The sequence below is a fragment of the Aplidium turbinatum genome, chromosome 1 (genome assembly GCF_918807975.1).
Source record: "Aplidium turbinatum chromosome 1, kaAplTurb1.1, whole genome shotgun sequence".
Classification (NCBI taxonomy): domain Eukaryota; kingdom Metazoa; phylum Chordata; class Ascidiacea; order Aplousobranchia; family Polyclinidae; genus Aplidium; species Aplidium turbinatum.
This window is the reverse complement of record NC_137472.1, coordinates 23,325,992-23,343,548: the sequence shown is the minus strand read 5'-3', so window position 1 is coordinate 23,343,548 and position 17,557 is coordinate 23,325,992. Positions and strand designations below refer to the sequence as shown.

The window sequence follows — 17,557 nt, the reverse complement described above, 5'->3', positions numbered from 1 at the left end:
GCTTACAAACAATTGCTTTACGAACAATTGCTTACGAAAAATTTGTCGGACACCGAGCTAGACGATACTTTGAAGAAACACAAGCAAGAACAAGCAAAAAGGTTACCCAGAGCGGCAGCGGGTGTTGACTATGGCAAACCTGCAGTGCTCATCTGCTGGATGCAGCAAACTATGTCAACTGTGCATGGGATTCGATTTCGGAATCAGCCATAACAAACTCGTTCAAAAAGGCTGAATTATTACCTTTGGAATGTGGCATTGTTGAAGATGTTGACTTGATGGCTGACCTTTTGCACAGTTTAAAGTCTTTGAATATTGCAATTGACCAAAAAGAATTAGAAGAGTTTGACCACGTTGATGACGAAAATAGCGAAGAGAATACACAGGTGATCTTGGAAGATGTTAATGAGGTGCTGGTTACAATACAACGGAAAGAGTTGACGCATCCGAAGAATCAAGCAATGAAACTGGCGAAAATGATGACTGCATATCAATGGAGAACGACGTAATTTTTGGTGGCTTTGAATACCTTTACAAAAAGACGCTTGAAATTGAAGACCAGTTGTTGTGCCAAGATGTGCAAGCCATAGCAGGAGATATAGTTACGATAATTTGAGAAGGACATTTGAAAGTTTTCAAAAAACTCTACGTCGTGTGGCACTGGAAGCAAAGCACAAAAATGTGCAAAATATGCAGCAGCTGAAAGATGCATGATATGTTATTGTTTAAACATCAGTGAACATTGGAAGTACATTAAATACCTCAATGCGTTTGTTGTGCTTTTAGTTTCTTGTGATATTATGTTAGCAGAGTGCATACGGTACTCATGCAGACTTCTAGACCTCTATATCCGCAGCTGCAAGTAGATGGAAAATTTTATGGTACAGAAAGTGAAAAACTTTTCTTTTTGATAAACTTGAATCCCGATTTTTTGCGGACTTAACTGGGATGCGGACTTAAACGGGTGTGGACTTAAGTGGGAGATTACTGCTGTACAATGCCACACAGCCTTTTCTAAGTGATAATCTTGCATTGCAAAATTATGCAACGCAGCATTCTTGCATCACAAAGCGCAATATTTCTGTGCACAGCGTGTAAAAATTTCCATTGTTTTGATGTAAACTGCATCAAATAGTGATGGCTAGTATAAACTTTTAACATTTTGCTGAGCACCACGTGGGCCGCACGGAACATGTGGCCCGCAGGCCACTGGTTGCACATGTCTGTATTACTCTCATGATCACATTAGAAATGCTTGATTATGCGACAGTTCTCCTCGTTGTGTTACGAAGTGAATTTCACTTTGAAACATATCATGCAAGTGTAGCCAAGAACCTATTTAGCATTCTATTTTGTTTAGACAGAGTATAAGGGTGAAGATTTTTATTAAGTATCGGTAATACATAAAATACAAAAAATGCACAATTAAACACTGCAAATAATAAAATGCATATTACATAACATACGTAAAGAGCGTGAGAGTTTATATTTCACCATCAGATAGCCTAGGCTACCTTTAACTTTGGTCATAATGTAAAGTAGCATTTGGCTACTTTCAATCAAAAATATCAGATTATATCGAGTGCCCCCCCAATAACAAAATCTTGCATATGCCACTAAATGTACCCTCAATACGCATGGTTTACTAGGTTGAGTAAGCTAAGTACGTCGTCTATGTGAAACATTATCAACGAGACGTCAAAAGTGTTGTATGATATTATTTTTTTATAGGATTTTTAAAATTAAAGCCGTTTTACAACTTGAAATCTCAATTGCAGCAGAATATTTGGAACAAAAGCCTACAGGGAAAATGTAAAAATTCTCAAAGTCAGTCGACAATCACTGCTGCAAAACAAGGAATGATAGATTCTCTCTCCCCTCATCTTCAGGTTTGACGAAAATGCAGTGACAAAGCATCGTTTAATTTTATCTTTAAGCTGGTGCTATACAGGGATTCATAGTATAGGGATCGCCAACTCGGTTGAATATCCGACAACCGGAGTGTAAAAGTGTTGCCAGATAGTTTTTATATTTTTAAGAAAAAATATTATTTTGGCATTTTTAAAGTAGTAGTTGCCCAAAACTTGACCGTAAATAAATCTTTTAAAACTAATCTAAAGCAATTTTATTGTTCACTTATCAAACTATATACTTTTGGCAAATTTACCCTCTCTTGTACATAAAACATATTAAGCCTACTTGAAAAATAATTACCGGCTTCAACACTTAAAACATGAAGCCATTTATTCCTGAGGTGTATTTTAATTTTATCAATTTATTTTGTTAACTGGTTTCTAATAAAATTTTTTACACCTGCAAGTTTTATTTAAGTTTGGTACATAAATTTAGAACAAACTACTTTAACTCAATCTTGTGCAACTTTAAACTTCAGGTTAGTTTTAAACATACAAGCTTTGGGCGACCACTACTCTTTAAAAAATGCCAAAATAATAATTTGTTCTAAAAATATCTGGCAACACTTTTACACTCCGATTGTCGGATTTTTAGCCGAGTTGGCGATCCCTATACTATGAATCCCTGGTGCTATAGTACCACTGAAAATTTGTTTTCAATCACTATTTGACTTTAAAAGAATATGAAGCCTCATTCGTTAATTAATTCGAGTGTAACTTAGCATGGCCTGCCAGAGCTTCTTTCTGGCAGCCAAATTCTCATGCCCGGCAGCCAAAATAAAGAAGTTATATTTTTAAAAATCCTTTAATTGATATTGTTGATTGCTGTCGTCTCCATTTAATGAAAGACAATCAGGGATTTATTCGGTTTGATGCTGGCTAATACAACGTTCACCTGATGAGACAAATAGCAACTGAGTAGACAGAACGAAAGGTAACACAGATTGCACAACAAGGACAACTTGAAGGTCACGTGATTATACGCACACCAGTTCGTGTGTTGTAGATGCAAAGGGGTAACATCCTATATATCAACATCCCTTCATGTTTGCATGAGTGTTTATACAGTACAAAATAACAGTTACAAAACATAAATAATATAACACCAGGGTCATTCCATATCAAATTTAAGGAAAAAATCAAAATTTGTAACCCTATGTTTCAAATTTTGTTTGTTTTAAGATATGTTATTGTCATTGCAAAATAATGATCAAAGAAAAAAAAAATATTTTGATATCTTGTACGGTTCTTGAGATATGACATGGTGAAAATTTAGCCACTAGGTGGAGATTTGCTGTGCGAGCGCTCACTTTTTGCTTATTGACTAGTGCAAATTCTCTTGTATCTTCATAAGTACTCCACATAGGTTCTCAAAAATTGGGTTCTGGGTATTTTCAGGGTCAAGGAATCCAAATCTGCTGTCGAAATATCAAAAAAACAACCTTTTCATTGAGAAAAAGAAGGTTGAAATTTTTTTAACATTTTTTTAAAGTTTCGAACTTTGATCTCATTTTTTAAACTGTTGACGCAAAGTTACAAAGTTTTTTTTTTTTTTCTTTGTACCATTATACTTACCCATTTTATTTATGTAGATTTGTTAATTATGTTTTGTAAGCTTCATGAAAAAATTGTGTGCAGAAAATGGACTTGTTTTTGACGTGTTTGTAATTTTGATCATGCCGCATAACTATGACTGGTGGTAGTTCAGCAGCGATTATGAAATGTAGCCTACTGCAAGAATGCGTTATTCAGCCATCTTTTTTGTTATTTTGAATCAGATTAATAGCAGGTTTTATCAGCCTTTGCATGAAACACATATAATTTCCATAAAAGATTCAATGAACACTTAACATAATACTTTACACAAAATCAAATGCAATACATGTGTCGTCTGTAAGTCAACGACAAACTGTCATTGTGGTTTGTACACAGAACAATATTGGTGTAAAGATAAAATTCATTTTACATTTCAACAACAAATATTCACCACACCGAAAATATTTAATGTTTTCCCACTATTGAAGAAATTTAATAATTGTATACAATGTGATAACACTATCTTTCTAACATTTAGGTATTTGTTATTCACATTGCATCATATAGGATCCATTTCTGCAAAAAATGTTGCAGCCAGCAATTCAGTCTTTTTTACATCTACAATCTACATCTTTTTTACATCTCAATGTAAAAAAGACTGAATTGCTGGCTGCAACATTTTTTCCAGAAATGGATCCTATATGAAGATAAATACATCAATTGATGTAATATCTTCATTCATTGAATTAATGCTAGAAAGTACTGAATTGTTGGCCAGGTTAAATCTGTGCCATCGTTACCCGACAACATAACATAGCACAGAACTGTGTTGCTGTAAGCAACAAAACATGCGGAATAAAAATGATTCGGTCATTGGTGTCTGTTTGATGAAACTTCAGAATAAATGCTTTTAAATTTTGATCACAATAGTTATCATTAATGGAGTAGTTTCAAGCAATGGTATTTAAAATGGGGAGCAAGTCTTTTAGGCGCTGACAGTTAGGCGCTGGTCTAATAGGCGCGCACACTGTGGCGTCTGGATATTTAGGTGCGGAGCACTGTGGCGCCTGTTCATTTAGGTGCTATTCCTAGTAAAGTCTGTAGATTGTATCAGCTTGGCAGCTTGCCAGAAAATTCTATTATGGCTTCAGTGAGTGAAGCTGCTAAAACTGGCAATGCTTTTCACACAAAATGTTACATTGAACAGAAAAATATATTGTTGTTTTATAGATTTATTATTGTTTTATTTGTTGTTAGTCCAGGTTTGCGTTGGTGAAAGCTTTATCAATAAATTATTGAAGCTTCCGAATATTATTGAGTTCATTTTTAGTTAACTCTTTCGCGACCACGGACGTATACACACATCTTGGGATTTTTGCCATGATGACCAAGGAAGTATCCCTACGTCCAAGGTTAAAAGGTAGCCTATTTCAAGCAAAAAAATAATGTAAATGATGGCAGATCCATAGTCTTTGCCTGTCCTTTTTTGGCTAATTAAAAAAATATTTTGGCGGTGCAGTTATCAGATGAGGACTAGATGGGGACACAGTGGATTTTTTTTCTTTCACTCATTGGAATTGGCAGTCAAAACTGGCTAGGCAACCCCTTACTTTGGAATTTCTCGATCAAAAAGACTGTAGGCTAAATTACGTAAACTTTTTGCTTAAAATTTTCCAAATTTCTCCATAATCATTCTGCTGTACCTCCTAAAGCATTGCGCGCAGAAACGAAGTAAATTTTTTCTCATGTGCAGAATTGTTTTGGCATTCGATTAAACTACATATATTTTCATCTTATTGTATCATGCTTGGGTAGTAAAAATTATAATGAAGTACACTTTTCTGCCAATTTTTAATTTTTTTAGAAATTAGAAAAAATACCGTTTGGAGTTGCTAGTTGTACATAGGATGTTTTAAATTTTATTGCAAAGCTTTGCATCTTCGGATAGCTGAAGATGTATGCTTTCATTTGATGTCAAAATTGTGCGTCTACGTCGATCACATGACATGTTTTTACCGCGTAAATACAACAGATTTGTGTGAAAAATGTCTGGTAATTTAGATTAAATATAAATTACTTCTGTTCGGGATGGATTGGCCATGTGACGAGCACGCGTAAGACGCTCTACTACTGTTCACATGAATACATTTCTACAGGGCATATAGGCTACACTTTGGCTACAAGTTGCAAGCATAACGGTGAGACTTCGCTCGTTATTAAACCTAGTCCGGGTTTTGACGGAAAACTAAGTTACTCTTCACTCAAGCTTACCGCCCGCTTGAGTACAGCCTACGTACATTTTTTACTGGTGTTTAGTTATTATTTGACCTAACTAAAAGTGAACTCATACATGTTCGGAAACTTGAATAATTTATTGATAAAGCTTTCGCCGGCGCAAACCTGGACTAACAACAAATAAATGCTGAACACCCGCATTAAAATAACAACATATTTTTCTGTTCAATATAACATTTTATGTGAAAATCATTGCCGGTTTAAGCAGCTTCACTCACGGAAGCCATAACATATTTTTCTGTTCAATATAACATTTTGTGAAAAGCATTTCCGGTTCAAGCAGCTTCACCCATATATTTTTCTGTGTAATATAACATTTTGTGTGAAAAAGCATTGCCAGTTTAAGCAACTTCACTCACTGAAGCCATGACCAACAACGCACATGCATTAACAAAACAATATATTTTCCTGTTCAATATAATATTTTGTGTGAAAAGCATTGCCCTACGCCCCTACCTGCCAAGCCGATACAATCTACAGACTTTACTAGGAATAGCACCTAAATGAACAGGCGCCACAGTGCTCCGCACCTAAATATCCAGACGCCACAGTGTGCGCGCCTATTAGACCAGCGCCTAACTGTCAGCGCCTAAAAGACGTGGACCCTTAAAATGGGAGCAAGTCTTTTAGGCGCAGACAGTTAGGCGCTGGTCAAATAGGCGTGCACAGTGTGGCGTCAGGATATTTAGGTGCGGAGCACTGTGGCGCCCGTTCATTTAGGTGCTATTCCTAGTAAAGTCTGCAGATTGTATCAGCTTGGCAGGTACTGCAATGCTTTTCACACAAAATGTTATATTGAACAGAACGCCACAGTGCTCTGCGCCTAAATATCCTGACGCCACAGTGTGTGCGCCTATTTGACCAGCGCCTAACTGTCTGCGCCTAAAAGACGTGGATGCTTTAAAATAACTTTCATGTCATTCTTTTCAATTGTGTAATTTCTTCCACTGCTGATTGCTGGCCGTGGTGGCCCTATTATGCAGATAATTTGCTGTAATGTAACCCAACACGTGTCTTCTCTTGATGGCCACTGAAAGTATTTACTGGGACCGTGTGGGCACATAAATTTAACTTCACTTTGTGGTTCATTCACTTCCATGATACTGCCAATCCACCAAACTGAATCGTATTTGCATGCTGTATAGTCATTGTTTTTCAGTTTCATACTGGCTGGTGAATAGTAGATTCTTTAAACGTATGCTCTCCAGAAAACTCAGGATCTTCACTTGTTTGTTTGAATTGTATGGTGTTTGAGGAAACTGGTTGAAAATGATGATAAGATCGAGTTCCTCGGAGTGTTGTTTCCAGTTTATATCTGGTTTGTAGAGCAAACCGTGCTTTCTGTGTTGCACTTTGGGATACAAAAAAGCATTTTATGTTTGGGATATCAGTTTGACAAAATTTAAAAAAACACTTGGGAGTTAAAATTTGGTTGTTTTGCAAACTTGATCTTGCTGCTAGGCGCTTTACAGTGCCACCGATGCCATCACAGGGAGATTTTCCATGGCTTGTGGCAAAAAATGACCAGGATGCATCAAGGTTAAAATCAGATTGGTGGTGGCATAAGTTTAATAAATTTTTGAAGTTTTTATATTGACCTGCACAGCCGTCTGAAAAGTATTCGATTTTTTTCACATGTTTTAGATTTTTATTTATGTAACTGCTGATCTGCTGCAAAAGCTAAATGAAAATTTACACCATCACCATACAATGCAAAAAGTAAAACACACATTTTTGTACAAAAGAGTTTCCATTAAAATTATTTTTTATTGATGGCAGCAGCTAGGTCGCCAAAGAGTACACACAGTGTACGTGTTTTAGGTGAAGAAAAAACAAAGGCTCATGTCAATTTTCTATGAAAAATTTTTCATGAAGCTTAAAAAACATAATTAACAAACCTGCATTAATAAAAAGGATAAGAATAATAGTACAAAATAAAAAAAAATTTGGTTTATAACTTTGCGTCAACAACTTAAAAAATGAGATCAAAGTTCGGAACTTAAAAAAAATGTTTAAAAAATTTCAACCTTCTTTTTCTCAATGAAAAGGTTGTTTTTTTGATATTTCGACAGCAGATTTGGATTCCTTGACCCTGAAAATACCCAAAACCCAATTTTTGAAAACCTATGTGGAGTACTTATGAAGATATAAGAGAATTTGCATCAGTCAATAAACAAAAAGTGAGCGCTCGCACAGCAAATCTCCACCTAGTGGCAAAAAGTTTACCCGGTCATATCTCAAGAACCGTACAAGATATCTAAATATTTTTTTTTCTTTGATCATTATTTTGCAAGGGCAATAACATATGTTAAAACAAAGAGAATCTGAAACATAGGGTTACACCTCCCATGTAAATTGACATGGAATCACCCACCACTCACAAAATCTTCACCAAAAATAATCACATAGTTTTACTGGAGGTCTACGATTTCTTTGTGGTCTTGCATCAGGAGTAGACCTATCAGCATTTGGTAATATATACATTGTTACAAGGAGGTACATAATTATTGTTGTTGGCGCTTGAATTGAAATACGGTGCATTTGATTCATTATCATCATTATTTTTCACTGCGATCAATACGAATATGAAAACGGTTTGTATGTGACACCATTCATAGATTTAACGATGTAAATTCGTGACGATAGTTTTCTCACAATTGTACCACTGTGCCATTCTTTCTTTTCTCGGTTTTGATAAAATACTTTTTGGTTAATAAGCAATGCAGGCAAACGTTGGGCAGTTTTTTCATAGTATTTCTTGATGCTATTTTTCCGTTTTTGTCGTTTACAGTGTTCCACAGATTTGCAGTGCTTAGTAATCACAGGTAGAACAGAGCGAGTTTGTCGTCCATATACAATTTCAGTAGGACTAACACCAACATCCTGACAAGGAGTGTTACGGATTTCAAGTAAAGCTAAATACTGATCGTCATGGTTTTTAGAAATGGGCTAATACAACGTTCACCTGGCGAGACAAATAGTAACTGAGTTACAACAAGGACAACTTGAAGGTCACGTGATTATACGCACGCCAGTTTGTGTGTTGCAGATGCAAAGGAGTAACATCCAATGTATCAACAGATATTATGTTTTTGCGTTCACAAGGGTAAGAACCCTGTAACAAGGTCCCATGCTCAGCCTTTTTGTGAAACTTTTCTCTGGGGAGAGACTTTGCCGAGTCTGTGAAAAAAAAGTTGCGCATGCAAGTGAAGAGAAAAAAGTTTGAAATACAGAACATGAGTGGAGAAAAAAAGTTTCAAATACCCATGGAGTGGAGAGTTAGAGAAATGTTGGTTTGTGGAAGCCGGCGACCAAACATGGCATGCTGGCGGGATAGTTTAAGGGGTCATTTGATAACTTTTTGGCAACCATGGGCACCAGGAGCTTAAAGGCCTGATAATAACCATCCATTTGCGTTACCGTAGTAGTTGAGACCAGTATGAGTCGCCAGTTTTTATGGCTTTTTGTCTTGCTTCTTAATTGTGGATTTCACCCATTTTCCTTATGTTTTGCTGGATGGATTTCTCAACATAGATGTTTTTTCATATCAACTCTAGTAATCTCTTCCTTGGTCTCCTGATTTTCTTCTCCTGAACTGAAATCTTTTGTCATAGCTGAAATGTTGACATCAGTCATTTGTTCCATACGTACAAAAAATATTAATACATCTAGTTATTATTTTTGTTTTCAGGATAATGCAATATTAACTGCGATACGAGATTCCCCTGTTTCTCAAAAGCGACTTGATATTTCGAACCCATTGTTGACAAAAGTTGAAGATTTAGAGCGTGAACTTCAAGACTCTGCCTCCTCCAGGTAATCAAACATTCACTAGTCCTTTACATATATATCTGTACAATGCACATTTATGATAGTTATAAAAATGATGTATATTTTTAGAGTCAGAACACGATACACTAAATACTATTTGTAAAATTTTTCATGCTGTTTGTCACTTGAACTGTTTACATTAAAGCTATGAACTATGCAGCATACCCATACGTCTGCTAATTATGCAAATATTTTTTATGGCCATCAGGGATTCCTCCCCTGTGTATGGAATAAGCATTCCGAAGAATCGCAATGCATCTGCAGACCGTTCTCTTCCCGCCAGGTCCGTCTCACCTGTTTTTGGTAGTCCTACTTTTTCTGCAATGCCGATAGGAACACCACCAAAACACATCATTATGGATATGATGCATCAGTTGGAACAGGTTTGTGTTGTCATACATCAGCTTGCATGAGTACAAATGGAGCTTTTAATTTACGAAATGCAATGGCTATTTCCACCATACAATATATTAATTTGTTCTGCAATGCTACCAGAATGAATTGACATTAAGAAGAAGGATGGATTTCTCAACATAGATATGTGAATCAACCCTTTTGTCCATGCTTGAGGAAAGTCTCGCTTTTGCTTCAAAGAAGCCTGATCTTCATCCCAAATCACAGTTTTTTACTATCGACCAGTTGTCTGCAGTCACTCTTCCTTTTCTCTCTATCATTGGCATTTTCAAGTTTCTCATTGCCACGTTACGGTTTTTTCATGTTTTTCCCATGTTTTTTTTGTCTCCTTTTTTTCATTTTCCTGTAAACTACGTGTTGCCAAACTCGCTTTGTCAAATTGTTCTTGTCCATTCGTTCAAGATCTCCAATCAATCTTAGACGATGTTGTTGCAAGTAACTATTCAATATTCTCAACATAAGTCTACTCTTTCAAGACATCATTTCTAATTTTGTTGAGAAACGTTTTGCCACACATACGAGCAATCCCTATTACTATCGTTTACATTCACCTAATATCTATCTTCTTTATCACCCAGCGTTCACTTCTGTTGTGTCATGCTTCCATAACACATCACACGCCTTGTATTACCACTTCATTTTAATCTACAAGAAACTTTTACCAGGCCACAAGATTCTTGCCATTACTGCTTTATTGGTGCAATTATGATATCTATTCGTAACATATCTGCAAGATAGCAAAACTATGTCACTGCTTATCTTCATCAAATCCCAATTACACATGCTTCTTTGTTTTATTGAGTCTTCTAAGTTTGGTTGATACATCACAGATCGACACATTCTTGTGCGACAGAGCACACAGGTGGTAAGCTGGGGGCACACAAAAAATGGTTTGCTGTTTGAGGCTTGGTGCCACAGATACATGTGACTGGCATGTGTTGCAGCCCCACTTTACCATTGAAGATTTAGTATGGCCAACATCGGTTCGGAATTGATTCAAGGTTTTCCACTTAGCTCAGGGTGCGCTTGCTCCTGGGAGCAAGTCTTTTAGGCGCAGACAGTTAGGCGCCGGTCAAATAAGCGCGCACACTGTGGCGTCTGGATATTTAGGTGCTTAGCACTGTGGCGCCCGTTCATTTAGGTGCTATTCCTAGTAAAGTCTGCAGATTGTATCAGCTTGGCAGGCAGAGCAATGCTTTTCACACAAAATGTTATATTGAACAAAAAAATATGTCATGGCTTTTGCGAGTGAAGCTGCTTAAACCGGCAATGAAAATGTTATATTGAACAGAAAAATATATCGTATTTTAATGCGCGTGTTCGGCATTTATTTGTTGTTAGTCCAGGTTTGTGTCGGCGAAAGCTTCATCAATAAATTATTCAAGTTTCCGAACATGAGTGAGTTAACTTTTAGTTAAGTCAAATAATAACTACGCTAAACATCAGTAAAAAATATACCATAGCCTATATTCAAGCGGGTGGTAGGCTTGAGTGAAGAGTAACTTAGTTTTCCGTCAAAACCTTGACTAGGTTTAATAACGAGCAAAGTCGCACCTTATGCTTGCAACTTGTAACCAGGGTTCATATGCCCTATAGAAATGTATTCATGTGGTAGAGCGTTGTCTCATGTACTCGCCACATGACCAATAATCCATCCTGAATAGAAGTAATTGCGAAAGATAACAGATTAAGTCAAATTCCATCTGGCTGCAACCTGTGTTCAGGATGCATAGCAAATGTCCTGTGGAGATGTGCTAATATCAAGAGTAGTAGAGCGTTGTCTCGCACATCTCCACACGCACATTAACAAAACAACATATTTTTCTGTTCAATATAACATTTTGTGTGAAATGCATTGCCCTACCTGTCAAGCTGACAATACAATCTGCAGACTTTACAAGGAATAGCACCTAAATGAACAGGCGCCACAGTGCTCCGCACCTAACTATCCAGACGCCACAGTGTGCGCGCCTATTTCACCGGCGCCTAACTGTCTGCGCCTAAAAGACGTGGACCCTTGCTCCTCGGGGAAGGGATTCTAATGGTGTGGAACCTTCAATTTTGTGTGAAATGGGCCACTTTCGAATTGTTGTTTTTGCTGCTTAAGCCTTGTGTAGCGGCTGTCGTATAACTTAGACTATCCACCCATACCTAGATGTATATGTTTGTCATTTATCCTACAGTGACATTCCGAGTGGAGCGTGGTAGTGTGGCCGGAATGAACCGAGAACAATGTCTATTCTTCTTGATTATACGTATAATTTTATTGTAGAAATGAATTCATCACAACTTCAGTTAAACTTAAAAAGTTGCAACCATCTTTCCAGGAACAGAACACAATTCAAATCATAAACTAAATTCGTCACCACAACTGACTTTTCAAGAGCAGAACATAATTCGAATCACAAATTAAACCTGTCACCACAACTGACTTTTTCGTTCCTTTCCTCCTACATGTTTTTCAAATGTGTACTTATTTTTCATGACGCTAGGCACGTCTGTTTAAAGGTTTTCAAAGTTGCTAGGAATGCCCAAAGCAGCGCTCGCAATCGATATGCAAAAAGCGCTGTGGCATTCAACATGTGAGGTATGACGTTAAGAGACGTAATACTACATATACGTAAGTGTTAAATTGCCTAAAAAAGCACACAAATGCCTAACCTCGTCTTAAGAGTCCTAAAGCACAAATACTTAAAGAAATGCACAAAATTGAACAAATATTTGAAGCTTGAAGAATTCCCAGCTAGCGCATCACATATCCAAGCGACACAATGTTCTAAACAGGTTTCATGACGGTAAAGAGAAATAGAAAACACACGTAAGACCGCAGGACGCTACACCTTGTTACTTTTTGTATTGAGATTAATGGCCGAATGTGTGTTTGGAAGCTTTTTCTTGACTTCAACCGTTTCTGTGCAACAGTTTGTCCATAGATAGGGTGTCTTTTATCACATATTTCCTTTAGCCTTACAACTTCACTGTAAAATATCTTGCTCATGCAAAAATTTCTACAAATGCAAATTTCATGAAAATTTCAGCTTCAGGGTTAACGTATATACTCAAGTATAGGCCAACCCGTGCTATTTTGCCAAAAATCGTTGACATTTTCATTCTCTCGTGTAAAAGTTGACTACCGTATATACTCGAGTATAGGTCGATCTCTTGTATAAGTCAAACTCCTACTTTTGAGCTGAAAATTGATGATATTTCCTTCTCCCATGTATAAGTCAAATAGCTTATTCCCGACACTACCATTTTATGGTTCTTCTAAGTATTGGCATTGACATATGTTTTATGCGGCTGCTAAGGTTTGACATCGACTACAACGATAACCGATTGTTACGTAATAAAAACAAAAACGATTATATCCTACACGCAAAAATGATCCCTTAAAACAGTAGTTTCCAACCGCGGTCCCGCGGCACCCTGGTCCCTGGGGTGCCAATTGCAGTGCTCAAGGGTGCCGCGAGATATTGCAATACTGCGGCCTGTTCTTTATTTTAACTTTAACCCGTTAAGTGCGGCATTTATTTATTTCAAACCGAGTTTCAGTGCGTATTAAGTTTCTTGTCTTGCAGTTATTCCCGGCTCCTTTCTTGAGAGTCGCTTAGTGGGGAAGTCGCTAGCGGTAAGCCTTTGTTTTCTCGCCCAGGAAAAACAGCGTGAAAGAGATTTTGACTCTTGCTGTTCTTTCCATGAAATCGGTTGAAACGCATCATTATTGCCAGGTTTCATGATTATATTTTGCGTTTCACGGCGCACAAAGTCAAATTGCAGTGATGGATTATCGGATTGTGTGACCCAGCACGATTATAAAATTGCATGATTGTTTGCGAATCATTGTAAACCAATCTATTCACACGCCAGCACTGGGGGGATTAACGCATGGTTAAGAAATCCATTTTTACTGGACTCTCATATTGTTTTGAATCTTAAAGAAGAAGAAGAATTATTTGACATTCGTAACGATGGAAATTTTAAGCTTATGCACAAGCTGATGCCTCTTGACGAGTTCTGGATAAAAATTCTAAATGAATATCCTTGCGTTGGAAAGAAAGCTATTGTGCTTTTGCTGCAGTTTTCCACATCATACCTATGTGAGAGTGGATTTTCCGTATTAACGAACATAATAACTGAATAAACAAAAACGACTGCTTATAGTAGGGGGGTGTGTTATTTGACGAATTTCACGATGGCAACGTGGTACGGTGCTTAAAATATGTGGAGTAGTATCCAAATCCGGAACATGAAAACAATTATCATATTGGACTACCCTAACCCCCATGTACATGCCCCCTGAAAAGGGGGTATCCATAAATTCACCAAAATATGAGTTTATAAGCCTTTTCACCAAACGACGTGTATTTTGGCGGTATTTATGGTGCTCCTTAAGGGGTTTTCGGGGTCTGTGAGTTCAAATATGGCATTAGAAATTACTTCCAAAAATCCAATATAATGGTAATCCAATATGGCGGCCAAAATGGCGCTTAGAATGGGTACTTTCGTAAAGTTTAACCAAACATAGTCATGTAATATGTCGAATTATAGGTTTTCGGGGGCGTAGAATACGAATTCATGATTATTTCAAACGAAAAATAAGCTGATAACAAGATATTTTCAAACTTATGACGTATATGTAATTTAGTATAAAACACAGTATTCAGCTCTTTGTTAGATTCATGCCGTCAAGAACAGAATTTAAATCAGCAATCGTAACATCCGCTTTGCAACTCAAATTTTTCAGGTAAGCTTTCAGATTGGCTCCATAAACAGAAAATGGCAACTTTTTATGGTCTTTCAATAAACGAAAAATGTCACTTTGTTTTGGAACTGAGAGTGCAGTGTCACAGGCGTATCTGATCTCGAGGTATAACCGCTTCTGTTTCTCAATCTCTGTTATATTACTATTTAGAATCTCATCCACATCAGAGTCCTTTGTAAAAGGACCGCCTTGTTTTTTCAGTACCATGAGCAAGCCAGCCATCTTCAGTCTAGTGCATTGGATACCGCCAGACTTGTAACAAAGGACTTGCAGGACTGGTGAGCAAATACTGGTATTACCCTTAAATCGTGGCAAGCGATAGAACAGATGATCCTTACAGTTATTGAAGAATACAAACTAAGGAAGAGTAAGAGGAATAGGTCAACAAATACAGAGCCAAAAAAGGGGAGTTTTTGGCAAGCACGAGGCAGACATTTTGGACTGGAGACAGAGCTTGGTAGAAGTTTTCTGCAACTGGCATGTAGACACCACATCCATGAGTTGATTGGGGGGCATCTTGCTCAATTGTGTATAGCCCAACCACATGATCCAATGAACAGCTGTTCAAGCAACTGGTGAACAATTGGAGCGAATTGAACCACAACTACACATTGATCGAGGTGACTGCTCCATAAAGAGAGTTGACAGGCTATATACATAACACCATCACCTTCCTTCAGACATGGATCGAAAACAGCACCAAGGAGAATCTTCAACATGACTACCTGGAGGTGACAGAACTAACACTGCTGTTTCTTGGAGGGATCGTCCCTGCCAGTTGGAGATCCATCACCATCAAAGCGCCTGGGGCATTCCACCATGCCCATTGGATTAGCAAAACTTTGTACACGTTTAAGGTGGCACTCTTCCGATGCCAGCTTGGGAATGTATGTGCACCCGAAGAATCGGAAGACATCACCACTCAACAGTCTTGCTGTATTCTTGGCAATCTTTTACACGAAAGCGTAGTTTACGTGCAGGAGTGCTGCTGATGCACCATCGAATGACCTGGTACTAATGAAGAACCCCCTCAAGGCAGAGGCCAGTATTAGCAAGGACCCAATGATGTGGCCTGCCAAATTTCTCTCCTTTGTTGTTCTGGCCAGACAGAAGCTACAAACCATATGTGGCATCTCTCAGAGAGATTGGTCCCTTTGGCACTCTTCTCAGAACGAACATCATCTAACAAACAGACGATCAGAAATGCTATGCTGATTGCTGAGGTACCATAACGCGACAGACAGTACACAGACAAGAAAACAGGAGATGCCAGCCTCATCAATTGGACACAAAAGCCCTCAAAGACTTCATTGGACATGACTCTTGGAGCATGTTTGAGCTTTTGAATATTGACTCCAGCTTTGTCAAGCTGCTCGTTGCACAATGGACCACCTCAGATAACTATATGGCAAGAAAGTTGTGGCTCATGGCAAGAAAGTTGTGGCCAACCTCCATGTTGTCAATGACGCAGCAAAGTGGGCACTAGGACTCGCCACAGATTTGAACACAATAAAGCGTCCAAATGTGAAGAGCAGCTCGGCTCCAGGCACTATACAGAGTTGTGAAGGGTGTCCGAGAGAAGCTGCATGGACTGGCAACGTCATCTGAGGTTGTGACAAAAAAGTCACTGGCCTCCATTTTGTACAGTTGGGACTAATATGAATGTTTATTGTATGAGTTTGTATTGTGTACTGAAGTTACTTGGAAGTAATTGACTTCCATTGGTCAACAGAGGCATGTAGCTTTAGCAAGCACCGTCAAGCGCCTACAACGTAATGACAGAGCGATGGTAAGATGGACCTGCCTAGTCAAACCTGAAGACAACATCCAGTTTGAGACTCTGCTATCAAAGCTCAAATTAAAAGACATCAGTGAAGTCTCCAATTAGGCAGACTGAGATGGCTTGGTCATGTTGAGCGCAGCTCAAGCTGGATCTCGCAGGTCAGATGTGTCAACACCGCAGCACAGCGGAGTCAAGGTAGACCAAAACTTTCTTGGGAAGAACTTGTAAAACGTGACCTTGTAGCCCTGAACATGGACTCTGCCAACCCAATAAATCGCGAGGTGTAGAGGAGAAGACTTCGTTCTCGACAGACAGACAGACAGACAGGCCACACCCCGACATGAGGATTAATTCATGGCATGTATAATCAAAATTGGTTGATGATGATGATGATGGTACATTTCGGGATAACTAATTTTCATTTTGTTCAATAATTGACCATAAATGTGAAGCAAATATGTTTTTTTATTTGAAAGTGGAATTAATTGTTTCGTAGACATCGTGTATAATATGTTCCATGCTCTTTGGCTGTCTTTTTTGCATATTTTGGTACCAAAATGAGCCCTGACAGTCATTCACAGCCTGAAGAATCACCTCTTTAGTCAAGTTGTTGTCTTGCCGGAAACGGTTGCTATGGTAACGGACTGTCTGACCGTAAGATGTCATTGAAAAATAAAAATTTTATCATGGGTTTGCTCCTGATACCCATTCTCAACTTTTAGGTGACTTACAACTTCGTAGTATAAATTCTTAAAAAGAACCCCTTTTTTGGCCCAGCCTAATAAAAGAGGGTATTGCAAAACACAATGCAAAATAACAAGCATAATTCATCAGTATGAACATATATAAATACTCAGGTATATTCATTGCGCATGCCAGGAAAGAATAAGCCTACTTTTGGGATCAAATTCGTATTCTACGCCTTCGAAAACTTATAATTCGACATATCACACAACTATGTTTGGTCAAAATTTACAAAAGTACCCATTCCAAGCCTCATTTTGGCCGCCATATTGAAATACC

General features: G+C 37.9%; 1 protein-coding gene across 1 annotated transcript in view; it reads left to right on the top strand.

Annotated features, from left to right (window-relative positions):
• The window catches only part of LOC145770349 (protein PAT1 homolog 1-like), a 188,751-nt gene that overhangs the window by 87,534 nt on the left and 83,660 nt on the right, over positions 1-17,557 (top strand). The window contains exons 6-8 of the mRNA XM_082581970.1: positions 1,779-1,889; positions 9,436-9,560; positions 9,784-9,958. Of these exons, the coding sequence (XP_082438096.1) occupies positions 1,779-1,889; positions 9,436-9,560; positions 9,784-9,958 (411 nt within the window). The remainder of the gene's footprint in view (positions 1-1,778; positions 1,890-9,435; positions 9,561-9,783; positions 9,959-17,557) is intronic.